At 45.0% G+C, this 22,799-nt stretch overlaps 1 protein-coding gene across 1 annotated transcript in view; it reads right to left on the bottom strand.

Moving 5' to 3' along the window:
• The window catches only part of LOC117438211 (Golgi apparatus protein 1-like), a 78,415-nt gene that overhangs the window by 15,519 nt on the left and 40,097 nt on the right, over window positions 1-22,799 (bottom strand). Inside the window, 8 exon segments of the mRNA XM_034073701.1 lie at window positions 2,523-2,615; window positions 4,580-4,715; window positions 5,554-5,642; window positions 6,043-6,153; window positions 6,811-6,873; window positions 7,205-7,291; window positions 8,083-8,220; window positions 9,615-9,768. Of these exon segments, the coding sequence (XP_033929592.1) occupies window positions 2,523-2,615; window positions 4,580-4,715; window positions 5,554-5,642; window positions 6,043-6,153; window positions 6,811-6,873; window positions 7,205-7,291; window positions 8,083-8,220; window positions 9,615-9,768 (871 nt within the window).

Below are 22,799 nucleotides of genomic sequence, written 5' to 3'. Positions count from 1 at the left end.
GGTCCCAGCACCGACCCCTGAGGGACTCCACTAGTCACAGACCTCCAGCTAGATTCTGCCCCATTGACCACAACTCTCTGCTTTCTTCCTTTCAACCAGTTCTTGATCCACCTCACTACCTGATTGTAAAGCCCATACTTCCTTAGCTTATCTACGAGAACGCTGTGGGAGACAGTATCAAATGCCTTACTGAAATCAAGAGAAACCCCATCTACCACTCTACCATCATCCCTTCACCTAGTCACTTCCTCATAGAAGGCTGAAAGGTTGATCAAACATGACTTCCCCCTGTTAAATCCATGTTGGCTGCTCTTAATGACCCCCTCATCCATGATATGTCTAGAGATGGTGTCAAGAATAAGTTGTTCCATCACCTTTCCAGGGATGGAGGTAAAGCTGACCAGTCTATAATTTCCAGGGTCCTCCTTCTTGCCCTTCTTATACACTGGCGTGACATTTGCCATCCTCCAATCCTCAGGCACCTCTCCCGTTTCCCACGACTTACCAAAGATGATGGAGAGTGGCCTAGCAATGATCACCGCCAGCTCCCTCAGCACCCATGGGTGTATTCCATCCTGACCCATCGATTTATAGATGTCCAGATTGCTTAACTGATCCCTAACCCAATCCCCATCTACCAAAGCAAACTCCTCCTTTGTCCTGACTCCTTCTGGGGCTATAGGAATCTGGGGCCTCTGGGGAGAGTCTGCAGGTGTAAAGACAGAGGCAATGAAGGCATTCAACACCTCTGCCTTCTTTATATCCTCTGTCTCCAGGGCACCCACCTCGTTCAGCAGTGGGCCTATATTGCCTCTTGTGTTAGTTTTATTTGCTATGTATTTGATGAAGCCCTTCCTATTGTCCTTAACCCGACTAGCAAGATTAATTTCCAAGGAGGCCTTAGCTGTCCTAATTGCCTCCCTACATCCTCTAACAATTGTTCTATATTCCTCCCAAGTGGCCAGCCCCTCCTTCCATAATCCATAGATTCTCCTTTTCCACTTGAATTTGCCCAGAAGTTCCTTGTTTAACCACACTGGTCTCCTAGATCCCTTACTTGATTTCCTACCCATTGGGATGCTCTGATCCTGAGCTTGGAAGAAGTGGTCCTTGAATGCTGACCAACTATCATAAGCCCCTTTACCGCCTAGTACCCTTTCCCATGAGAATTCCCTTAGCAGTTGATTAAACAGGCCAAAATTGGCATTCCTTCCCTCCAGCGTATCAATCAAACCACTCAGCTTGGTGTTGTTAGCATCGAGACAAACACATAACCACCGGGATGGTTATGTGAGATGCTTTATTGAGGCTCCGGGAACCAGGGGTACGCACCCAAATCTGATTCCAACTCCCATCACATCGCATTCGCAATTTATACATTAAAAGTTTCACAACTAATACATATTCAATATAGGTTGCTTCATCAACTAATACATATGCATCAGGGATTGCTCCATCAATCCATTGCGACATCAGCCTCTTCTGCACTTGCGCAGCCCCCTCTGGTGGTCGTCCTGATGAAGTAAGGAGTCTTCCTCAGATGAAGTAAGAAGTCTTCCTCACTTTGTCATTTTCACCTTTCCGTTCTTTGGACAGACCCCAACCGTTTTGTGGACGTTAGCATTCTCTTATCTTTACTTGGCTGCTTCTGGTATACCTGGGTTCTACTTGGATATAGCTCCACAGTACATTCCTTCCTACACTCCCTGTTCTGTATATGGTTATGTTAGTTTCTATTACTAAAACTACAGAGTTACCATGGTACCAGATGGTACAGCTATTGCTGATTTTAAAAAATAGCTGGAATACAGAATAACAAAGCCTCAACCTTTTTATTAAATATTGTATCTTTGCTACTCCGTACCCCAACCAAATATAAAAGCCCACTATTAATTCATATACCTTTTGAATATAATTATTTCTACTATGCTTTCTGCTATACTATATGTTTATTCCATCACAAAACTCCACTCTTCCTTAATATCAAAAGAGGGAAGCTTTATGATAGAGCAGCCACACAGATTTATGGAGTAAGATTTTTACCGTTCTCTAACAGTGTTATCGGCAAACTTGCTGAGGGCGCACTCAATCCCACTGCCCATATCACCGACAAAGATGTTAAACAAGACTGGTCCCAACACCGATCCCTGAGGGACACCACTCGTTACTGGTCTCCAGCCGGACATTGAACCGTTGACCACAACTCTTTGAGTGCAACCATCCAGCCAGTTCTTTATCCACCGAGTGGTCCACCTATCAAATTGATGTCTCTCCAATTTAGATACAAGGATGTCATGTGGGACAGTGTTGAACACTTTGCACAAGTCCAAGTGGATGACATCAACTACTCCACCCCTGTCCATTGTTTCAGTAGCCCCATCATAGAAGGCCACCAAATTGGTCAGGCAGGATTTTCCCTTAGTGAAGCCATGTTGGCTGTCACAAGGGCAAAAGTGTTCTTCAAAGGTTTTCTGAAATGAAAGTACAAATTAAATGTGTAAGTTATTAATAAAATCCATTACCTGAGCATTGCCATAGGGCACGTTTTGGCAGTAATTCTTGATGTCACTTTTACAAGCATCATACAGTTCTGGTTCAAGTCTTATATCCTCAGTCTGCAGGATGAATTACAGTATGAACATTTAAGTGGCACTCTAAAGACTATTTAACTTTGTTAATCTTTTACCTAGAGCCCTCTCCTCACAAAAAGCAACTGTCACAACAGACAGGCCAGTTTCTTTGAATTTAAGGGTCTTGGGTGTGAGAAGTGGCACTACTGGGAAATAAACTTTGCAAATTCATACAGTGATCCGTTGACTTTTTACACTGAAGAAAGGGCTTAAACCAATTTTTAGAGCTGGCAAATTGTTCCCACTTCTCCTCCTAAGAGGGCATTAACACAAATGTCCAAGACAACTAAAATCTTTTCATGTGCAAGCTAAAGGACATATTAATAGCCACCCATCTATTGGATGATCTGAAGGATGTGAATGAAATTTCCAACTTTTAGTGATGCATTCTATTTGAATTCTTCCATACAAAGGCAAGAGTGCTGCCTCTTCTGATATGGGCCTACTTAAGCTGAAGCTTTGTCGTGGTTTAAACTAAATCTGCACAGTTCCCCCTTTGTTTCCCCCCCCCCCCCACCTTCCCACTCCCGGAGGGATGGGAAGGAGAGCCAGAAGAATACAACTCCCACGGATTGAGGTAAAATCAGTCCAGCAATCAAGGTATAACAGAAATCACTACCGGTACCAATAACAAATCAATGTTAGAGGAGACAAACAGAGAGAGAGAGTACGATACCACCCGCCGCCACGAGGCCAGCCCGGAAGAGAGCGCTCACCCCTCCCCTCCTGGCCCGGCCAGCTTCCAGTCCCCTCCCCCAAGCCCAGACCGGAGGAGAGAGCTAACCCCTCCTCTCCCGGCCAGCTTCCAGTCCCCTCCCCGAGCAGGACGTGCTGTGGTATGGAATACCTCCCCGACTAGCCCAGACCAGGTGCCCTGTCTCTCCCTCCTCCCTGGCAGAGCATGAGCTACTGCTGAACCCATGACAAGCTTTAACACTCAAACAGTATCTACTGGACAAAGACCTGAAGAGTTTATTGCCGCAAGCACTGCAGCAGGAAGCTGAGAGGCAGCCTTGCCTACCAGAACAAATGTTCCTCCTGTTTATCCACTGAGCAACTTGGAGCAGTTGGAGTCAAGTTGCTTCATATGTGTTTGTTTCCTCAGTTTGTAAAATTAAGCTTTTATTCTCTCCTAGAGGACTTTCGGGCCATAAGCATGTGTAGCACGTTGTTACTTAACACTAAACAGTCACTTGAGGTACTGGAATGGGTTGCCCAGGGAGGTTGTGAATGCTCCATCCCTGGCAGTGTTCAAGGCCAGGCTGGATGAAGCCTTGGGTGATATGGTTTAGTGTGAGGTGCCCCTGCCGATGGCAGGGGGGTTGGAACTAGATGATCTTAAGGTCCTTTCCAACCCTAATTATTCTATGATTCTATGAAATTCCAGTGACAATTTAGCTTGCCTTAGCCTTCATGAGACTGTATTGAAGGCATTAACATAGACAATCATTACTTTCTCCATGAAGGGTAATTGAGCCTCTTGTAAAAATAAATTAGATATATTGCCGCGGAAAGGACTCAGTCAGAGACCAATATGATCAGACAAAAAGCCCTTTATTGCAAAGCATTAACTCCTTATATACTATTGCTTACACACACCTACAGCAATTTGGCATATCATGATTGGATACTTGTCTTGAAGACCCTTAGTGACTAACATATAATTGGTTAAGCACAGGTGTGAGAACTTCACCTCGAACGCTTGCCAACAGTCCACAGTTCTCATAACTCAATGAATTACAGCTTCTTCTTATCTTGCTTGCTTAGGCTTCCTCGGGCCTCCCATGGCCTTGCTGTATCCCTCGGAGTTATTCAGAGCTCATGTACCGAATATTCATTTTCCTGTGAGAACACTGTCTCCACAATATATCTTACAAATGAGCTTCCTTCCCCCCCACCCCCAAGGCTGACAAACCAGAAAGCAGATGAAGAGCTTCATGCATGTTTACCATCTCTAGCTCCTCAACATGCAGCTGTTTGCTGCACTTCAGAGAGACCCTGTGCTCCCTGCCATCCTGCAAAGTATCACTGCGCACAGTTGTGCTCAGACAGATCACAACATCCACCCAGTGGAAAATAAAACAGCTTTTTACTCATATACCTTTCACTTAGGTCAGCTAAGATTGGTATTGGGCCACCACATAAGAGAAACTCACCCCAAGAATCCAAACACAACATGAATTACTTGTGCATCTGTGCTTACTTCTAGCCTGGGTACAGCTCTGTGTAGAGTAACTGGACCACAATTAAAACCTAAGTCTAATGTTATTTAATTGGAGTCTAGATCAACAGACAGGAAGATACTCAAAATGCCCAGCAATACCTCTGCTCTTAAGGCATGTGAGCACTTCAGAAAAGCTTTACTTCATCTCAGGAAGAGATGGTGAATACCTACATGGCATTGCAAGCAATCCTTTTGCATTATGGGAAGGGCATTTCTACCATAAAATGCAAATAGTCTTGCTAGCCACAAACAGGGTTGACCTTGTGTGTAATGTAGCCTTACATCATTGCAGTAGGCCATTAAAAAAACCCTTACACTGAAATGAACAAACCAGCTAAAACGGGGATATTTTCCCTTCCCAGATCAACAACTGGAACAACAGTAGAACATCTTAGAAAACGAAGAACCTAGCAGGGATATAAAACATCCTGGAACATGCATTCAATTAATTGTAATCATCAGCTATTTTCAGAGCAAGACAAATAAAGAGGACAGGCTTGTATGCAAGAGCAAAGCAGAAATAATTTTAAAAAGGCAGGCAATGCCTTAAGCATCTACAGAACATAGTCATTAAGGGAAAACACACAAAACAATCAGCCTTGAAAGGAAATCCATCATTATCTGTCTTATCATGAAATATCCTGTAACTTTATTACATATTTATACAATCAGTTTGCTGTTTGGTCAGGTGCTACATACTCTTTTCTGATGTTGGGACAAAGTTTCAGCACATCCTCCTTGCAAGCTATTTTAAACTTGTATGAGAACCTAAAATCTTTAATTTGAACCTACAAGAGAGAAATGAGAAAAAAAAACCCACTTAGATCATCTGGAGGAAAAAGAAAATGGAAAGTGCTGTCCAAAAGAATGCCTATTGAATCATACAATAAGCAAATGCTTTTGTCCACAACTTATTAATGTGAAAGCAAGGAAGATGCTGCACTGCTGAAGAAGTTGGGACCTTATCTACCATACACTAGGGAAGAAGGAAGGTCTGAAAATAAATCTCCAGAAGGGACCATTTATGACCAGGCATGAAAGTACAACTGTCTGAATTCACAAGACCACTTTAAATACAGTGGGAAATCAATCTTGACACAGGAGGGGTTTCATAATTAGCTAATTCTTGTCAACGCCTTCAACAAACAGAACAGGCTCCCACTTATAGCAGAGAAAAGCTTTGCTTACCAGCTGGAAATGAGTAACTCCAATTGCACATTTTTCATTCATTTTCTTCTGATGTTTGTTCTGGATTAGACACTCCATCAGGTCCCCAGAATCAATCTGGTTATCTGAAACCTCCTGAAGAAGAGATGAAAGGCTTAAAAATTAACTACTCTTACAAGTAATTATTTTTATGTTCCCTTAGCCCACTGTGACCAGGAAACAGAATTTACAGTCCCACTCTGTGTTGTGAGCTTACTCTCACCATTAACTGACCAACCCAACTCTACCATCCAGCTAGATTTGTAGATATAGTTCAGAAAAGAACCATCTCGGACACATGCACACTTTAGACTCAGAAGAACATCCTGCAGAGACTCAATGCTTGAAGTATTACAGTTAGGTGCCTTCATTGCTATTTAACTACTCAATCCTAGAGCAATGTAAGGAGTTACTGAAATTGCCAGCTGCACAGAGTGGCTCAACACACTGCTTGCAGGCAGAAAAAAAGGTTAGTTTTAAACTCACTGTAAAGAGTGATCTTTTCAATCACAGGGCAATTTTCATGTTCAAACATGTATGCTAGGGCTCTGTCCTGACAACAGCAGAAGCACTAGGTGGAACTAAGGATTTTTATTTTGGGGTGTTTTTTTCATTTAAGACTTTTGTAACTGCTTACCTCTGTTTTTACTTTTCAAGCATAGCAAGTGCAAGAGCTAATAATAAAACCCTTCAACCTTTCCCACACAGTGTTTTTCCCCAAAGATATTCACACTATCACAGAATACTCACATGACAGAATGTCTGGATAATGGGCTCAGACGCTCTCATCAGCAAGGCTTCAATTTGAATGTCCTGCAGAAAACATGCAATATTTCATTTTCACAGTAAACGGACAAGAAAAAGAAGACTAAGAAAAAACCTGTGGTAACAACTCAACCCAGTTTACAGGACTTGGACAGATGCAATCCAGACAGATTCACCCTTCAGTTCTGAAAATCCTAGGGTTCACTCTTGTGAACAACATGGCAAATACAAGACAAAAAGGATGGTCTGTCTGATCACCAGAGAGCTGCATTTCTGCACTACTCTAACCTATTTTTTTCCCCCATCACTATCAAAATGACATGCTTGACTAGACATGCTGAAGTATTATTCCCTTTATCCCAGGATGAAAACTGCTCACCTCAGACTCCAGCTCAGTGAGGTTTCCCACTATGTCTCTGCAATCAGACACCAAGTCATCAAGATGGTCTTGAAGACATTCCAGCGCCTACAACACCAGACATTTTAGTGTGTGAGCCAAGAACCCAAGCTAAAAATCTGGGCTTGAAATATTGTAACACCTGTGAAACTGTTCCTTCCTTGTAAAGTCCTAAATTTCATTTAATCCCAACTCCTCTACTGGCACTCCCAGAACACATATAGGTAGTAGTGATTGAGAATGTTGGTCTAGGATGTTACTGCTTGTTTGCAAGAGCTGTATGACATGCTTTCACTTCCAGAATATCACACTTCATTTTCCCTTTGCCTAACCTTAACTACCCAAACTACAACCTATGATGGGCACTTCACAGAGACAATGGTGCATGCTCTACTGGGTCTTGTCAGGGCACAGCAATTTAACTTGAAAATATTTGTTGAAGCTTTGTTAAGTAGCAGATGTTAGTTCAGTTCTGTATAAACACAGGAAGCATGTCAGTATTTGCCAAATGGAAATGGGATAAAGTTTATGTGGGAGATGTTAAGCCTGTAATAGAGTATTACAAATAAGAGTCAGGGTGGGGTTGCTTCATTAAAGTCTTTTGTGTTAATTATCCCCTTTCCCCTTCTAATTCCACTACACATTTGAAACATACACTACTGAAGCCATGCAGTAGGTGCAAAGCTTCTTTGTATCACCTCCATCTCTTGGTCTAGTGTAGATGATGTTTTAAATTGCACTCATTTTAAATATATTCTCAGCTATAAAGAGACAGCTAATGAAGATGTCCCTTTATCCCCTTTTTGCTCTTCCCACACCTCTAGCTACGTGAAGTAGCAGTATGTTACTGTGTATGGTACCTGCCCTGTCTCCATTTTTTCACTGCACCACTTCCCTAAGTCAATCATGCACTTCTCCTGGAGGGCTGGGTTGAGCTTCACATCCATGGCACGCTGATGGAGGATTCTCTGGACCTCTGCTCTGCACTCTCGTGATAGCTGAACAGAAGGCAAAGAGCCTTTAGCATACAGGGTCTTGAAATCCACACAAAAGATGCTGCCAGATAAAGTACTGAGAGTGATCACGAATGCCATCAACAATCCCGAAAAGCACAGAAGAGAAGGCTGCGCGGAGACCTTATAGCAGCCTTCCAGTATCTGAAGGGGGCCTACAGGGATGTTGGGGAGAGACTATTCATTAGGGACTGTAGTGATAGGACAAGGGGTAATGGGTTGAAACTTAAACAGCAGAGGTTTAGACTGGATATAAGGAAGAAATTCTTTACTGTTAGGATGGTGAGGCACTGGAATGGGTTGCCCAGGGAGGTAGTGAATGCTCCATCCCTGGCAGTGTTCAAGGCCAGGTTGGATGAAGCCTTGGGTGATATGGTTTAGTGTGAGGTGTCCCTGCCCATGGCAGGGGGGTTGGAACTAGATGATTTTGAGGTCCTTTCCAACCCTGACTATTCTATGATTCTATGATTCTATAAGTCCTGTGCTGCTTAGCATAAGCCTGTTGGGTCCCCCACAAGTGATCCAGGGTCCAAAAAAATCATTTGGCTTGGATGGAAGGTCCTTTCATTCCACAAAAAAAAAAAAAGTTTTATATTCTTAAAACTTCACTTTGCTTTTGAACTGAAATGTCAAAGCAGATGGCAATTGTGTAAACCCACCATCTCCTAGGGGCTGTGCACACTACAGTGCTAAAAGAAATGGAACCGAGTACCCAGGTGCTTTCAGAGGAGTGCCTTCATAAAGGCAAGAGAGGGCAGCGAACTTGTAAAGAGTAGTTCTGAACCAAACAAATGTGATGATGGTGGATCTCCAGATTGCAGGACAGCAAGTCAGATCTTTACTGTCTTGTTCAAAGCCAGCATAAGCACATTTACACACATTTATGCTCCAAAGAATTGAAAGGATGTTTCGTATCAATAGGAAGAATATGATGCAGTATAATCTGAAGTTGTACTCCAATCAAAAATTAATTAGAAACAGCCTAGGAAAGTTGGGCTTGGAACTCCTCTTTGCATAAAACCAATTCTGCAGCTATGCTAGCTATCTACAAGGAATCACATTCCTCTTTGGAAAGACAAGGGGGAGGACTTGCACTGTGTTTAAGCAAACATATACATACTGTTGTCAGCACAGTTTCTCCTGCGTGCAATTGTCACATCTTAATGTTGGCTATTTTGTCTTACCAGAAGAACAGAGACCTTCAAGGCACACTTTAGGAGTTGGGCATCTGAAGCAGTGCAAGTACCACCTACAGGTAAATGTTTTTAAGTAGCTTTTGTGAGTTCTTGCAATTTCAGTACAGTGTATCCAACTTCCAAACATATGTGCAACTCTTCTATCACAGATCAAAGACCAGTAAGTTGCAGTGGAGCACTTACCCTCCTTCCCTGCTCCTCTGTGTGGTACACAAGCCTGTACAAGCAGGAGAAAACAGCCCCTGGAGGCATCAGCTCACTAGTCTCATTCCAGCCGTGGGTATGGCAGAGACGGGAGGCATCTCCCTAACGCTTGTGGTAAAGGACCATATCCAATCTGCAAATGAAAAGTTATCACTAGCACTTTATTCAAACCTTTAATGGTTTTCATATTCCAAAATGCTCTTGAGGCAGAAAAATACACTCAAGTTTCATACACCACTACATTCAGCAGCAGTATCGACCCGACTACCCAGAGAAGCTGTGGTTGCCCCATCCCTGGCAGTGTTGGACGGGGCTTGGAGCAACCTGCTCTAGAGGAAGGTGCCTCTGCCCATGGCAGGGGGTTGGAACTGGATGACCTTTAAAGTCCCTTCCAACCTAAACCAGTCTATCATTTTAAATGAACCAACAGGTGGCAAAATGCCTGTCATTTAATTTGGAATCAAGTCCCTAATCTTGCAAAAAAATATTAAGATCTTTAATTATAGATTAAATCTTCAACACTTCTTGAAGCACCTCCCATTCTCTTCTGCAGCATGCCAGCCAAATGCTGACACATAAGCAAAGAAATAATCTCCTGGATATCCTAAAGCAGCAGAAAGGCAGGTATTTATTATGTCTTCCCCATATAATCTTGATCATGCTTTGTACTACTGTAATTTTGAAAAGACAGTTGTCGTGGTTTAAGCACAGCCAGCAACCCAGAACAATGCAACCGCTAGCTCACTCCCCCCCCTTCCTCCACCACTCCACAAGGGATGGGGAGGAGAATCAAAAGAATGTAACTCCCATGGGTTGAGATAAGAACAGTACAGTAACTAAGATATAACACAAAACCACTGCTGCTACCACCAATAATAATAATGAAAAGGGAAATAACAAGGGGAGAGAATAAAACACCTCACCACCTGCTACCCAGCCTGACCCAAGCAGTGATCTAGCCCTTCTGGGTAACTGACCCCCAGTTTATATAGTGGGCATGACATATGGAACACCTCTTTGGTTAGTTTGGGTCAGTTGTCCTTGCTCTGCTTCCTCCCAGCTTCCCCTCCACCCTGGCAGAACATGAGACTCAGAAAGTCCTTGGTCAGAGTAAACATTACTGAGCAACAACTAAAAACACCAGTGTTATCAGCGTTGTTCTCAGGCTGAAAGTAAAAAACACAGCATTGCACCAGCTACTAAGAAGGAGAAAAATGACTGAACACAGATCAGTATCCACCCCTTATTCCATACCATTCAAGTCATGCTCAGATCCCACATTTTCAATATACCATCACTCTTAACTCATATATATTCATATATATACATCCACACAGACAGAGAGAGATCATTCCTAAGTGCATGGACCAATCCCTATAAAGCTGCTGAGTCCATTCGGTCCATGATGTCATGTTCCATCTCTTGTAACAGTCTTTCAGAGAAGGAGAAGCTGTGTGCAGTGTTCGATAGTTGCCTACTGATGCTGATCATTCCTTTACCACAGAACTCGTCTGGTTTCATCAAAGTTAATTCTTTGTTGGAATAATGGTCTGAGGGAAGTCAGGGCCAGTCACTGGTGATCTGAAGACATGTAGTTGGTCGGCTATAAAGGTGCTACATAGCAGACAACAGCATACAAATGAATTCATTGGCTGTTTTCCCCTAAAATCAAATCCCCTTGAGATATACATCAGACTTGCCCATCTTCCCCTATTACCCACCAAGTATATGTGGGTCCCTGAGCAAAAGCAATCCCATGAGTGGGTTTGCCTTTACCTGAAGCAGGAATAACCCAGACTGTCTTCCCCAACAAATTCTTCATGTGCACCACAGGAACTTTATTCCCTTCTACAGTATGTAAAAGCTCTGACTAGGCTGGCCCAGCCCTTTTGGCAGATCCTCTGGTGTTGACCCACCAGGTGGCTTTAGATAAACGTGTATCCCAATGTTTGAAACTCCCACCACCCATTCCTCTCAGTGTAGTTTTTAACAGTCCATTGTACTGTTCAGTTTTCCCAGAGGCTGGTGCATGTTAGGGGATGTGATATACCCACTCAATGCCATGTTCTATGGCCCAAGTGCCTATAAGGTTGTTCCGAAAATTAGTCCCATTGTCTGACTCAATTCTCTCTGGGGTGCCGTGTCGCCACAAAATCTGTTTCTTAAGGCCCAGGATAGTGTTCATGGCAGTGGCATGGGGCCCAGCATATGTTTCCAGCCATTCGGTGGTTGCTTCCATCACGGTAAGCACATGTCGCTTGCCGTGGTGGGTTGGTGGGAGTGTGATATAATCAATCTGCCAGGCCTCCCCATATTAGTACTTCAGCCATCGTCCTCCATACGAGAGAAGCTTTAACTGCTTGGCTTGCTTAATTGCAGCACACGTTTCACAGTTGTGAATAACCTGGGCAATAGTGTCCTTTGTAAAGTCCATCCCTCGATCACAAGCCCATTGTGTAATTTGTACAGCCCACTTACTCCATACAGCATCAGTTGCATGATGTGTAGAGGAGACCCTGCCTTTGAACATCCAGCCCAACATGGGCAACCAGGGTGCCAGGAGGAGCTGTGCTACAGTGCCTATCACTTCCGAAGCAGCACAAACCCCTTCATAGGCTGCCAGTATCTCTTCTTCCATTGGGGTATAGCTGGCCTCAGTTCCTCTGTATCCCCGACTCCAAAAGCCAAGGGGTTTACCTTGAGTCTCCTCCTGAGCTTTCTGCCAGAGGCTCCAGGTAGGACCATTCTCCCCAGCTGCGGTGTACAGTACATTTTCTACATCTGGCCCAGTCTGGACTGGTCCAAGGGCCACTGCATGAACTATGATGCGGCTACAAAGATGATAGACAGGGGTGGAGCAGTTGACACCATCTACATGGACTTGTGCAAAGCGTTCGACACCGTCCCACATGACATCCTTGTCTCTAAATTGGAGAGACATCAATTTGATAGGTGGACCACTCGATGGATAAAGAACTGGCTGGATGGCCGCATGCAAGGAGTTGTGGTCAACGGTTCAATGTCCGGCTGGAGACCAGTAACGAGTGGTGTCCCCCAGGGATCAGTATTGGGACTGGCCTTGATTAACACCTTTATCGGTGACATGAACAGTGGGATTGAGTGTGCCCTCAGCAAGTTTGCTGATGACACCAACCTCTGTGGTTCCGTTGATACGCTGGAGGGAAGGTTTTGATGCAGGAGTCATGGACAATGCGAAGACGATCAGTGTGATCAAGCAATTGCTAAACTTTATTTAGATACAGTGCTCCTTTTATACCCTTACACCCTTAGGATTCTTATGTAACAGCCCTGGATACGGAGCTCTAATTGGTTTGTCTAGAGGTTACTAGCGTTTACAAAGCTAATGTTTATAACTTCTTATAATTGCGATTAAATACCTTACTATAAAAATACAGTGGGAAACTGCAACCTTGGCAGAGATCATTCTCTGCACGTTTTCAGTGGAAAATTACAGAGGCATAACAAGATAACTGACCTTGTTCATTGTCGTGGTTTAAAACCAATCTGCCCAGCTCGTGCACTCACTTGCTCCCCCGACTTCTGGATTTAGGAAGGAGAACCCAAAGAATGTAGCCCCCACGGGTTGAGATAAGAACATTTTAATAAGTAAGATATTACATAAATCACTACTGCTACTACTACTACAAATAATAATGATAAAGCCAATAACAAGTAAAGAGAATACAACAACTTACCAGCCACTGACCCATAACTCACCCCACCCTGCCCGACCAAGCACCGACCAATACCTCCTCCATCCCCCCAGAGTTCCAGCCCTTCCGTGTAACTCCCGTTTACATCCTGGTTATGACGTGCTATGGTATGGAATATCTCTTTGTCTAGCCTAGGTCAGGTGTCCTGTCTCTCCTTCCTCCCAGCTTCCCCTCCTCCCTGGCAGAGCATGAGGCTCAGAAAAGGCCTTGGACAAACCAAACATTTGAGCAGTAACTCAAAACATACTTGCTACCAGCAACCGTTCCAAGCCCGAAAGTCAAAACACAGCACTGCACCAGCTACCAAGAAGGAGAAAAAACGACTGCTACTGCTGAAGCCAGGACACTCATGCCTGCCAAGAATCTTCATACTTTACAGTAATAAGGCTCAGGGTATTGGAATCGCTCACTACGTGGCCTTGGCTCTTTAAGAATCCCACAAATCCCCCTTCTTTTTTTTGAGCGATCCAGATACCATTTACAGCTTTTTCTATAAAACGCTGTGTACATTGTAAAATACAAGGAATAATAATTAAAAGCAGGATTAAAAATGTTAGTAACATTAAAACACCTTTAATAATATCTTTAATCCAACCTGTGATTCCCCAACCACTTAACCACTTATCTAAACCCCAATCACTAATAACTAATTTTTTGGTCATGTCATCCAACCGTCTTATTGCTTTATCAATCGATTCTGAATGATCAGACAAATTCATATAGCACATTCCATCGAAATCTTCACACCCATGACCTTGTGCCAATAACAAAAAGTCTATGGCAGCACGATTTTGAAGTGTGGCGTGCCTGATTGAATTGACATCTGCCAAAAGCCCAGACAATGCCATAGAGGTAGCGTTGGTTTGCTTTGCTAACCAACACCCCAACTTTCTGAGAGTTGTTAAAGCTCGAGCGGTAGCAACTCCTGGGGCTAGCAGTGAGGGTACTATGGTTTCACCTGGTCCCCAGAATTCTACCTTGTGATTACAAACACTGTTAAAAGCATGAATGCTCCATTTTCCCCTATTCTTCCTCCTCTGAGTCAGAATAGTAGAAACGTTAGGAGTTAACAGTGTCAGTTTCCCTAGAGAGCATGGTCTTCCTCTTACATGGGAAGAGATCCACAAATTAAAAATATCCCATAGGGTAGTTTTAGAGGGGCATTAATAGACTTTGAAATATTGCTACTAGTATAATGACATCAAATATTCTGATTGTGATATTCTGGAACAGATGCATTTACTATCTGCACAAGGGAGGTGGAATTCCGTCCTGAATAATTGAACTATACACAATAATCCATTTTTACCGACCCCAACAACTTGATTTCTTGAGGCTCTATACCACTATGTGGAAGATATGTAGGTCGAAGGAGGTGATCCTGCCCCTCTACTCTGCTCTCGTGAGACCCCACTTGGAGTATTGTGTGCAGTTCTGGTGTCCTCAACATAGAAAGGACATGGTACTGTTAGAACAAGTCCAGAGGAGGGCCACGAGGATGATCAGGGGACTGGAGCACCTCCGGTATGAAGACAGGCTGAGAAAGTTGGGGCTGTTCAGCCTGCAGAGAAGGCTGCATGGAGACCTCATAGCAGCCTTCCAGTATCTGAAGGTGGCGTACAGGGATGCTGGGGAGGAACTATTCATTAGGGACTGTAGTGATAGGACAAGGGGTAACGGGTTGAAACTTAAACAGCAGAGGTTTAGAATGGATATAAGGAAGAAATTCTTTACTGTGAGGGTGGTGAGGTACTGGAATGGGTTGCCCAGGGAGGTAGTGAATGCTCCATCCCTGGCAGTGTTCAAGGCCAGGTTGGATGAAGCCTTGGGTGATATGGTTTAGTGTGAGGTGTCCCTGCCCATGGCAGGGGGGTTGGAACTAGATGATCTTGAGGTCCTTTCCAACCCTATCTATTCTATGATTCTATGATTCTATGATATACAGTCCACCCATCCCAATAATCTGTCACGTTTTGACCCTGGAGCTGTAATGGCTTGGCTGGTTCAGGGACTGGCTAAATGTCGAGCGGGACACCAACAAGGCACGTTGAAGAAGGATTGCTTGGAGATGCAGTAGCTAGGCAAATAGATAGTCCTGTCATGTTAGCCAGAGTTATCCAGATGTTGGTCTTCGGCTGTGATGGGAACCAAAGACACAATCTACATTCAACAGAATTGCAGAAACACTTACTATTAACCAGACACACATTACTGTTCCGTCGAGTCCTCAGCCAATTGAGTTAAAAGCCTGTCTGCTTGACTGTTTCCCTCTGACTTCTCCTGTAACCACGGCTTAACCCACTTCGCTGGTATCCACCTCAGCCCAGCCTCTGTCGAAACACAAACATAACCCCACCCAGTCATTATGACTTCCACTGGTCCCTTTCACACACCTGTACTTAACTCTCTAAATTGGACTCACGCACCTGTAGTCTTAACACATTGTCAGTTCTTTTTGGCGGCCAACGTGGGGCACGAGGGGTTGAGATAACAACAGCATGAGCAGATTTATAGTCAGTTGTCACAATGCTGATGTATTGGCTCTCAAAGTTGTTTCTCTTGATCTCACAGTTTCAGAATCTTGTCAGTTACTTTGGCCGTGTATTTGCTGTGTTCGTGTTTGTGAAGGTTCCTGTTTCACTGTACTTTACGGCAATGACTTGTAACACGGGGGGGCTCCAGCAGCACAGGGGGATGGACGTGGCCATGGACTTGGGCTTGTACCAGGCCGTCCCGCTGCTCTTCACTGTCCTTGCCCTTGACCTCCCCTCCGTCTGCATGAGGCTGCGTGCAGCTGGGAAGGAGTGGCCCCGGGAGCCGCCAGGGAGAGCGGCCTGGGGAACCAAGCGGCTGTGGCAGAGCAGCAGTGGGGGGGCGGTGGAAGAGCGGAGAGAGGCGAGAGCTGAGCAGCGGCAGCAGGCAGCGGAGGAACCGAGTCCCGTGGCCGTTCCCAACCCTGCAGTGGCCGAGAGTATCCCCTGGAAGTCACTCACCGAGCCCCAGGAGGATGCAGGAGACCATGCAGCACTTCCCAGCAAGGCAGAGGAGGAAGATCCAGAGTCGGGAGAAGAGAAACTGGTGGTGGGAGAGGTGGCAAGCACGGCAGCTACATCAGCCCCAGTGACAAGTGCAGCGGCATCATATGAGAGTTCTGATGGTTTTGAATGGCTTTTGGGTGCCCTTGGGACCTGCCTGCTGATTGTGATAGGGATCAGCATGGTGGCACACACACAGAGTGTGTTCCATCCACAACCATTTTGTCTGATCCCAAAAGTTAAGCAGAGTCAAGTTTGGCTCTTGTCTAGGGTTAGACAAGTATATAGGGACAGTCATGAGTGGCAGGGCATGCGGGACAGTATGGGCGAGTATCTGGTTCACTGGACCCCTCCAGTGCTTTGGAAGCATTGGAGGTGGAAGGCAGCTGTATGGAGTCCCCAGCAGCAAGCTGTAGAACTGCTGAAGGGGACAGTGAATGATTTTGAGCCTGGTGGGCCCAGATACTTCAGGCCATCATTCCAGAGATGCAACATAGAGCTTGACTCATGATCGAGGGGTGGACGTAAAGTGATGGTGTATTGAAAATGTGGGATCTGAGCATGACGTGAATGGTATGGAATAAGGGGTGGATAATGTCCTGGTTTGAGCAATAGCAGTCATTTTTCTCTTTCTTGTATCTGGTGCAGTGCTGTGTTTTGACTTTCGGGCTGAGAACGGTTGCTGATAGCGAGCATGTTTTGAGTTACTGCTCAAATGTTTGGTTTGTTCAAGGACTTTTTCTGAGCTCATGCTCTGCCAGGGAGGAGGGGAGGCCGGGAGGAAGGAGAGACAGGACACCTGATCCAGGCTAGCTAAAGAGATATTCCATACCATAGCACATCGTGCCCAGGATGTAACCGGGAGAGACCCGGAAGGGCTGGAACTCTGAGGGGATGGAGGAAGTATCGGTTGATGCTCGGTCGGGCAGGGTGGGGTGAGTTATGGGTCGGTTGCTGGTGAGGTGTTGTATTCTCTTCACTTGTTATTGGCTTTATTATTTGTAGTAGTAGTAGCAGTAGTGATTTGTGTTATGCCTTAGCTATTAAACTGTGCTTATCTCAATCCGTGGGGGCTACATTCTTTGTATTCTCCTTCCTAACTCTCCGTGAGTTGGGGGAGCAAGGGGGGGGGGAGTGAGTAACAAGCTGTGCGGACTTGGTTTAAACTGTGACACACATCCTGATGCTAAAGCATTCCCATGAACAACTATTGGTGGCTCTAAGCGGTTTCCAGTAAGTTGCAAAAAATTCATTGTATATACAACTTTTGCTAAACGCTCCCCTGGGGGACTAGGGGCTCCCCCTTTTTGTTTAGCAAGAAGGGTCTTCAATACTGCATGTGTACGCTCTATAATGGCTTGTCCCGTAGGTGAATGCGGGATACCAGTGCTATGGCGAATACCCCAGAGAGAACAAAAGTGAGCAAAAGAGAGGGAAGCATAAGCAGGACCATTGTCTGTCTTTAGTGACAGCGGAACTCCCAGTGCAGCAAAAGCAAGGTGAAGGTGACGAATAACGTGTTTAGCAGATTCGCCCATCTGGGCTGAAGCCCAAACTGCCATAGAAAAGGTATCAATAGAGACATGCACATACCGCAAACGACCGAATTCTGGTACATGGGTAACATCCATTTGCCACAATTGCAGGGCTAGGAGTCCACATGGGTTGACTCCTAGTCCTAAGCCGAAGCCTGATTTTTGGCAAGCAGGACAGGATTGTACTATGCCCTGCACATCAGAAACAGGCAAATTGAATTGACGGGCTAACACCCTTTCAGATTGATGGAAAAAATCATGAGATTTACGCGCCTGTTCAAAGAGATTTGGTGCCGGTCCCGTCCATATGGTCCAATCGGTCATCTTGTAAATTACCCTGTGCTAAACCTTCAGAAAATTGATGAGTACGAATACGGGTAATAAAATATGGCACAAGCCATTGATTAATTGCCTGAAGCAGCTGTAATAAAATAGATAACAAAAGAGAATTGCTAACAGTGCGAATGACGGATTGTTCTATGTGTTGGACTATGCCCACAACATAAAAAGAGTCAGAAACAATATTAATGGGCTGGTCAGTCCAATGTAGAAAAGCCCATACCACTGCTTTTAACTCCAGTGTTTGTAAAGAATCAGCTGCTTCACCATCAATCAAATGTCGCTGCCATTTATTGTCCGTATGCCACGTAACTACGGCACGTCGAGATTTTCACCCAGCATCAGTAAAAACAGTTAACCCTTTTACTGGCACTTCAGATCTAATCGGACACTGTTCAAAGGTCTGAGATGTTAATAAAGGCAACAATTGGGATTGTGGAAAAGAGGTGCTAACTCTTCCTGGATAATCTGCAAGAGCTACCTGAATAACGAGTGAGGTCCCTAATAAGTAGTTCAAATAATCCTGGGTTATTGGTATAGAAATAGAAGCTGGCTCCTCACCTGCAAGATCAATAACTCAATTACGACCTTTCATAATCAACTGCGCAAATAGCTCTGGTCTTGTCACAATAGTCTTTTTTGGTTGAAACGGAAGAAAAATCCATTCTAATATTCACAACTGACCCTCAGGTAGTTGGCCGATAATGCCAAACAGGTGGGTATTCTGAAAACTGGAATTGAGGACAAAGAACAAAATCAGTAGATCATGGATTCTACGGGAAACCATCGCCAAACCGATTTTGTCTATGATTCTCTGTAAAGCCTCTTTCTGGAAATCAGATAATTGCCCAAGGGTGTCAGCTTCTGTTGCTTGAACTAACAACGGCATCAGTGGTGCTAAGTCATCATTGGTGATTCCACAAACAGTTCAAACCCGTTGAATATCTCCCATCAACTTTTGAACATCTGTTAAAGTTTCTATCTTACTGGTTAAAATGACCTTTTGAGGCTTAATTGAACTGCCAGTTATCTGCCACCCTGGATAGCTCCAGGGGGCTTGTCGCTGAATTTTTTCAGGGGCAATAGTCAACCCTCTTGTTCACAATGCTGTGGTAATGATTACTAAAATGTCATCTGGTAAATTTTTTGCTGCAAACAGGATGTCATCCATATACTGATAAATTAACATATCACTATACTGTCTACACAAAGGAGTTAGTGCCCATGCCACATATGTCTGACAAATTGTGGGGGAATTCTTCATACCTTGTGGCAAAACGACCCAATGATATCGCTTTGCCGGTGCCTTTTTGTTGATGATAGGCACCGTAAAAGCAAACTTTTCACAGTCCTCTGGATGAAGTTTTATAGTGAAAAAACAGTCTCTCAAATCGATTATCAGCAGTTCCCAATCCTCTGGAATCATAGTCGGTGAGGGCAGCCCTGGCTGCAGCACACCCATATCCTGCATGTCCACATTAACTGCTCTCAGATCATGTAACACTTTCCCAATTTTTTAGGGATAGTGAACACTGGGGTGTTCCAGGGACTAGTGGACGGGACTATATGTCCTGCCTGCAATTGCTCGTCCACTAATCCCTGTACCTTTTGCAGCCATTCATCTCTAAGTGGCCACTGATCTATCCAGACTGGCCTCTCTGTTAGCCAAGTTAGTTTCAGGATAGGGGGCTGCTCTTCAGTGACCGCACCTAAAAAGATGATGTAACCAATCTTGTGTGCAATTGACTTAACATATCTCGTCCTATCAATGCTACAGGGAGGTTCAAAACATATGGCTTTATGGTTGCGGTACCACCGTCAGAGAAGGTACAGCAAATTAAATCCCGACTAATTAATGTCTGCTGGCAGCCACCGACCCCCATAATAGAGGTAGGTGCAGGACTCAAAGGCCAATTGGAGGGCCAATTGTGTGTTGGGATAACCGTTACATCCACTCCAGTATCTAATATAGGGGACAGCTTGATTGACTGCCCATTGCAGTGACTCAAGCAAACAATTTCCGTAGGTTTCCCTTTCAAAATTTCCTTGGCTAACAGAACTTCCGGTTGACCCGTGGAACCGAAACCACCTGACCCTTGTTCTCGTTCTCCCTGACATGGTACTTTTGCCTCAAATGGTACTAGTTGCGCAATTTCCTCTCCCTTCGGAATTGTTACCGGAGGGCATAGGGTATACACCATAGTTTGAATGTTCCTGCAAAAATCTGCATTGATTAGACCTGCTACAAAAAAATTTGCGCGATACAGAGGAACGACCTATTAACAGCACACTTAGCCCATGACCCAATGGGCCCTGCAGCGCGGAGTCAACCAATCGCACCTGTGTATCGAGTAACGTGATATCTATTGCTGTTGCCACGTCCACTCCGGCACTGCCAACTGTGGCTGAGGCGAGACTGTCCAAGCACCCTGCACTTTTGTCTGAGCGCGAGGGCAAACACTCGATCTCCCGTTTCCCGGGCCCTACATTTGGAGGTATTATGTGTAGCTTTGTTACACTGATTGCACCATTTTCGATTTCCCTGACCGGAATGACATTGCGGTCGAGTGTGTCCCTTCCTCCCACAATTATAACATCTTTTATCTTTTACCTTCTTTTCTTTCCCTTGCACAAGTGGTTGGACAGCCACACCAAAAGCCTCAGCCATATAGGCTGCTTGTTGCTTAGGGCCCATACGTTCAATCATTTCCAGTAGTTGGCCAGCGGGAGTTCCTCTAGGTAATGCACTTAATATCTGCTTAGTCTGATCATTCGCCCCATCAAAGGCCATTATGTCTAGTAATTTCCCCTTCATGTCATCATTTAAATCAGGGTGTCTCCTCAGAGCTTCATCCAGCCTGTATATAAATTGCTGGTATGATTCTGTCGGCCCCTGCTTAATCGTTTGAAATCCTGGGGTCTCCTTATCATTTGGTAAGGCAAACCATGCCTTAATAGCCTGCTCTTGCAAGGCAATTAGAACGTCCCTCGGCAATTGGGCTTGCCTTTGAGGATCCTCAAGTGGTCCTTTTCCCAGCAAAGCATCTATTGTTACCCCAAGCAAGGGATCACCTTGGTGATTAATCACCTGGTAACAAGCAGATTCCCATCTGTTAAAAAAGCTCAGCTGTAAGTGCAGGGTGAGTAACATCTGAGCTATTAGTCTTGTATCATATGGTGCAAGTGTATATGCCAAGAATATATGGGCAATAATTGCCTTGGTGATGATTTTATCCCATATGTAGTTACCGCTTGCCTGGCCTCTTTCACTATTTTTATATCCACAGCTTTCCACTCATACGTCCCCTGCAGAGTAGTAAGTACGGGGGGGAACGCGGATGGTCTCATAGCCATAAATTCCCCATCCACTATAGCATCCCTGATAAAGCCATGCCATTGATACGCCGAATTTTTCCCCCTGCCCTCCCCTCCAACCGGGGTAACACTGCCCGACCTCTCTTTCCAAAACGGATTGTAAGAAGGCAGCGCAGGAGCAGAGGAGTCCTCATCTTTAACATTTCCCCCCAAAATCGTTAACTTGTCCACCAGCTCCTTGTATTTTTTCTTCATCTCTAACTGCCGATGTCCAACATGAACGAGACATTTTGATCCCGAATCAGTGTCGGAGTCAGGTGATGAAGGGTAGAGATCCGGTTCCCGTTCCAGATCGATGGGTCCCGGATCCTCTTTCCCTTCAGGATCATCACTGTCGGATGACCGGTCGCCCGTCGCCTTTGCCGGTGGTGGTGGTGGCAGAAGAAGGGAGGCACGACCCTTCTTACTCGATTTCCCCTTCCCCTTCTGACCCCCGGAGATCCTCGTCGGTGTAGACTATGGGACAACCAGTGGCGAAAAAACCATTGCTGTTGCACCATCAACCCCAGATCTGGACAGCTGCTCACTCAGCACGGTGGCCACTAAAACCAAAGCCACTGCCGTCCATTTGGACTTCATCTCAGACAGATTGTCTTTCACTAACTGCCACAGAGTAGAATATTTAGGGGCCTCCTTTGACCCGTTACTGATTTCATCCCACAGCACCTGTCCTATATGTTCCAATGAAGAAACTTCAAACACTGCCTGCACAGTGGGCAGAAGACCACAATCTTGGGACCATTTTAACAGCCTTTCTAAGGTGGCACTATCGTATTCTAGTCCTCTCTTAGAGAGAATTTGTTGGAGGAGCTTCATTACCGCCTGTTCATCTTTGGAAAGCGAGTGCCCCATCTCCTCCCCAGCCGCTCACCTGATCAGGGCGAGATCCCAACTTTGCAGCTAGCTGACTTCCGCAGCGCCAGGTCCATGCTGATTTTGGTCGGGTCCAGCCCCCTCGTTCCCGATCGGACTTCAAACCCTCTGTGAAGGTTACTGATTTGAGGGTCCCTGTTCGGGCACCACTTGTTGATGAAGGAGACACGGACAACGTGGAGACGATCAATGTGATCATGCGATTCAGATAAAGTCCTCCTTTTATACCCTTACACCCTTAGGTTTCTTATGTAACAGCACTGGATATGGAGC

Source organism: Melopsittacus undulatus, assembly GCF_012275295.1.
Source record: "Melopsittacus undulatus isolate bMelUnd1 chromosome W unlocalized genomic scaffold, bMelUnd1.mat.Z SUPER_W_unloc_2, whole genome shotgun sequence".
In the NCBI taxonomy this organism is placed as follows: Eukaryota; Metazoa; Chordata; class Aves; order Psittaciformes; family Psittaculidae; genus Melopsittacus; species Melopsittacus undulatus.
This window is presented reverse-complemented; position numbering and strand designations above follow the sequence as displayed.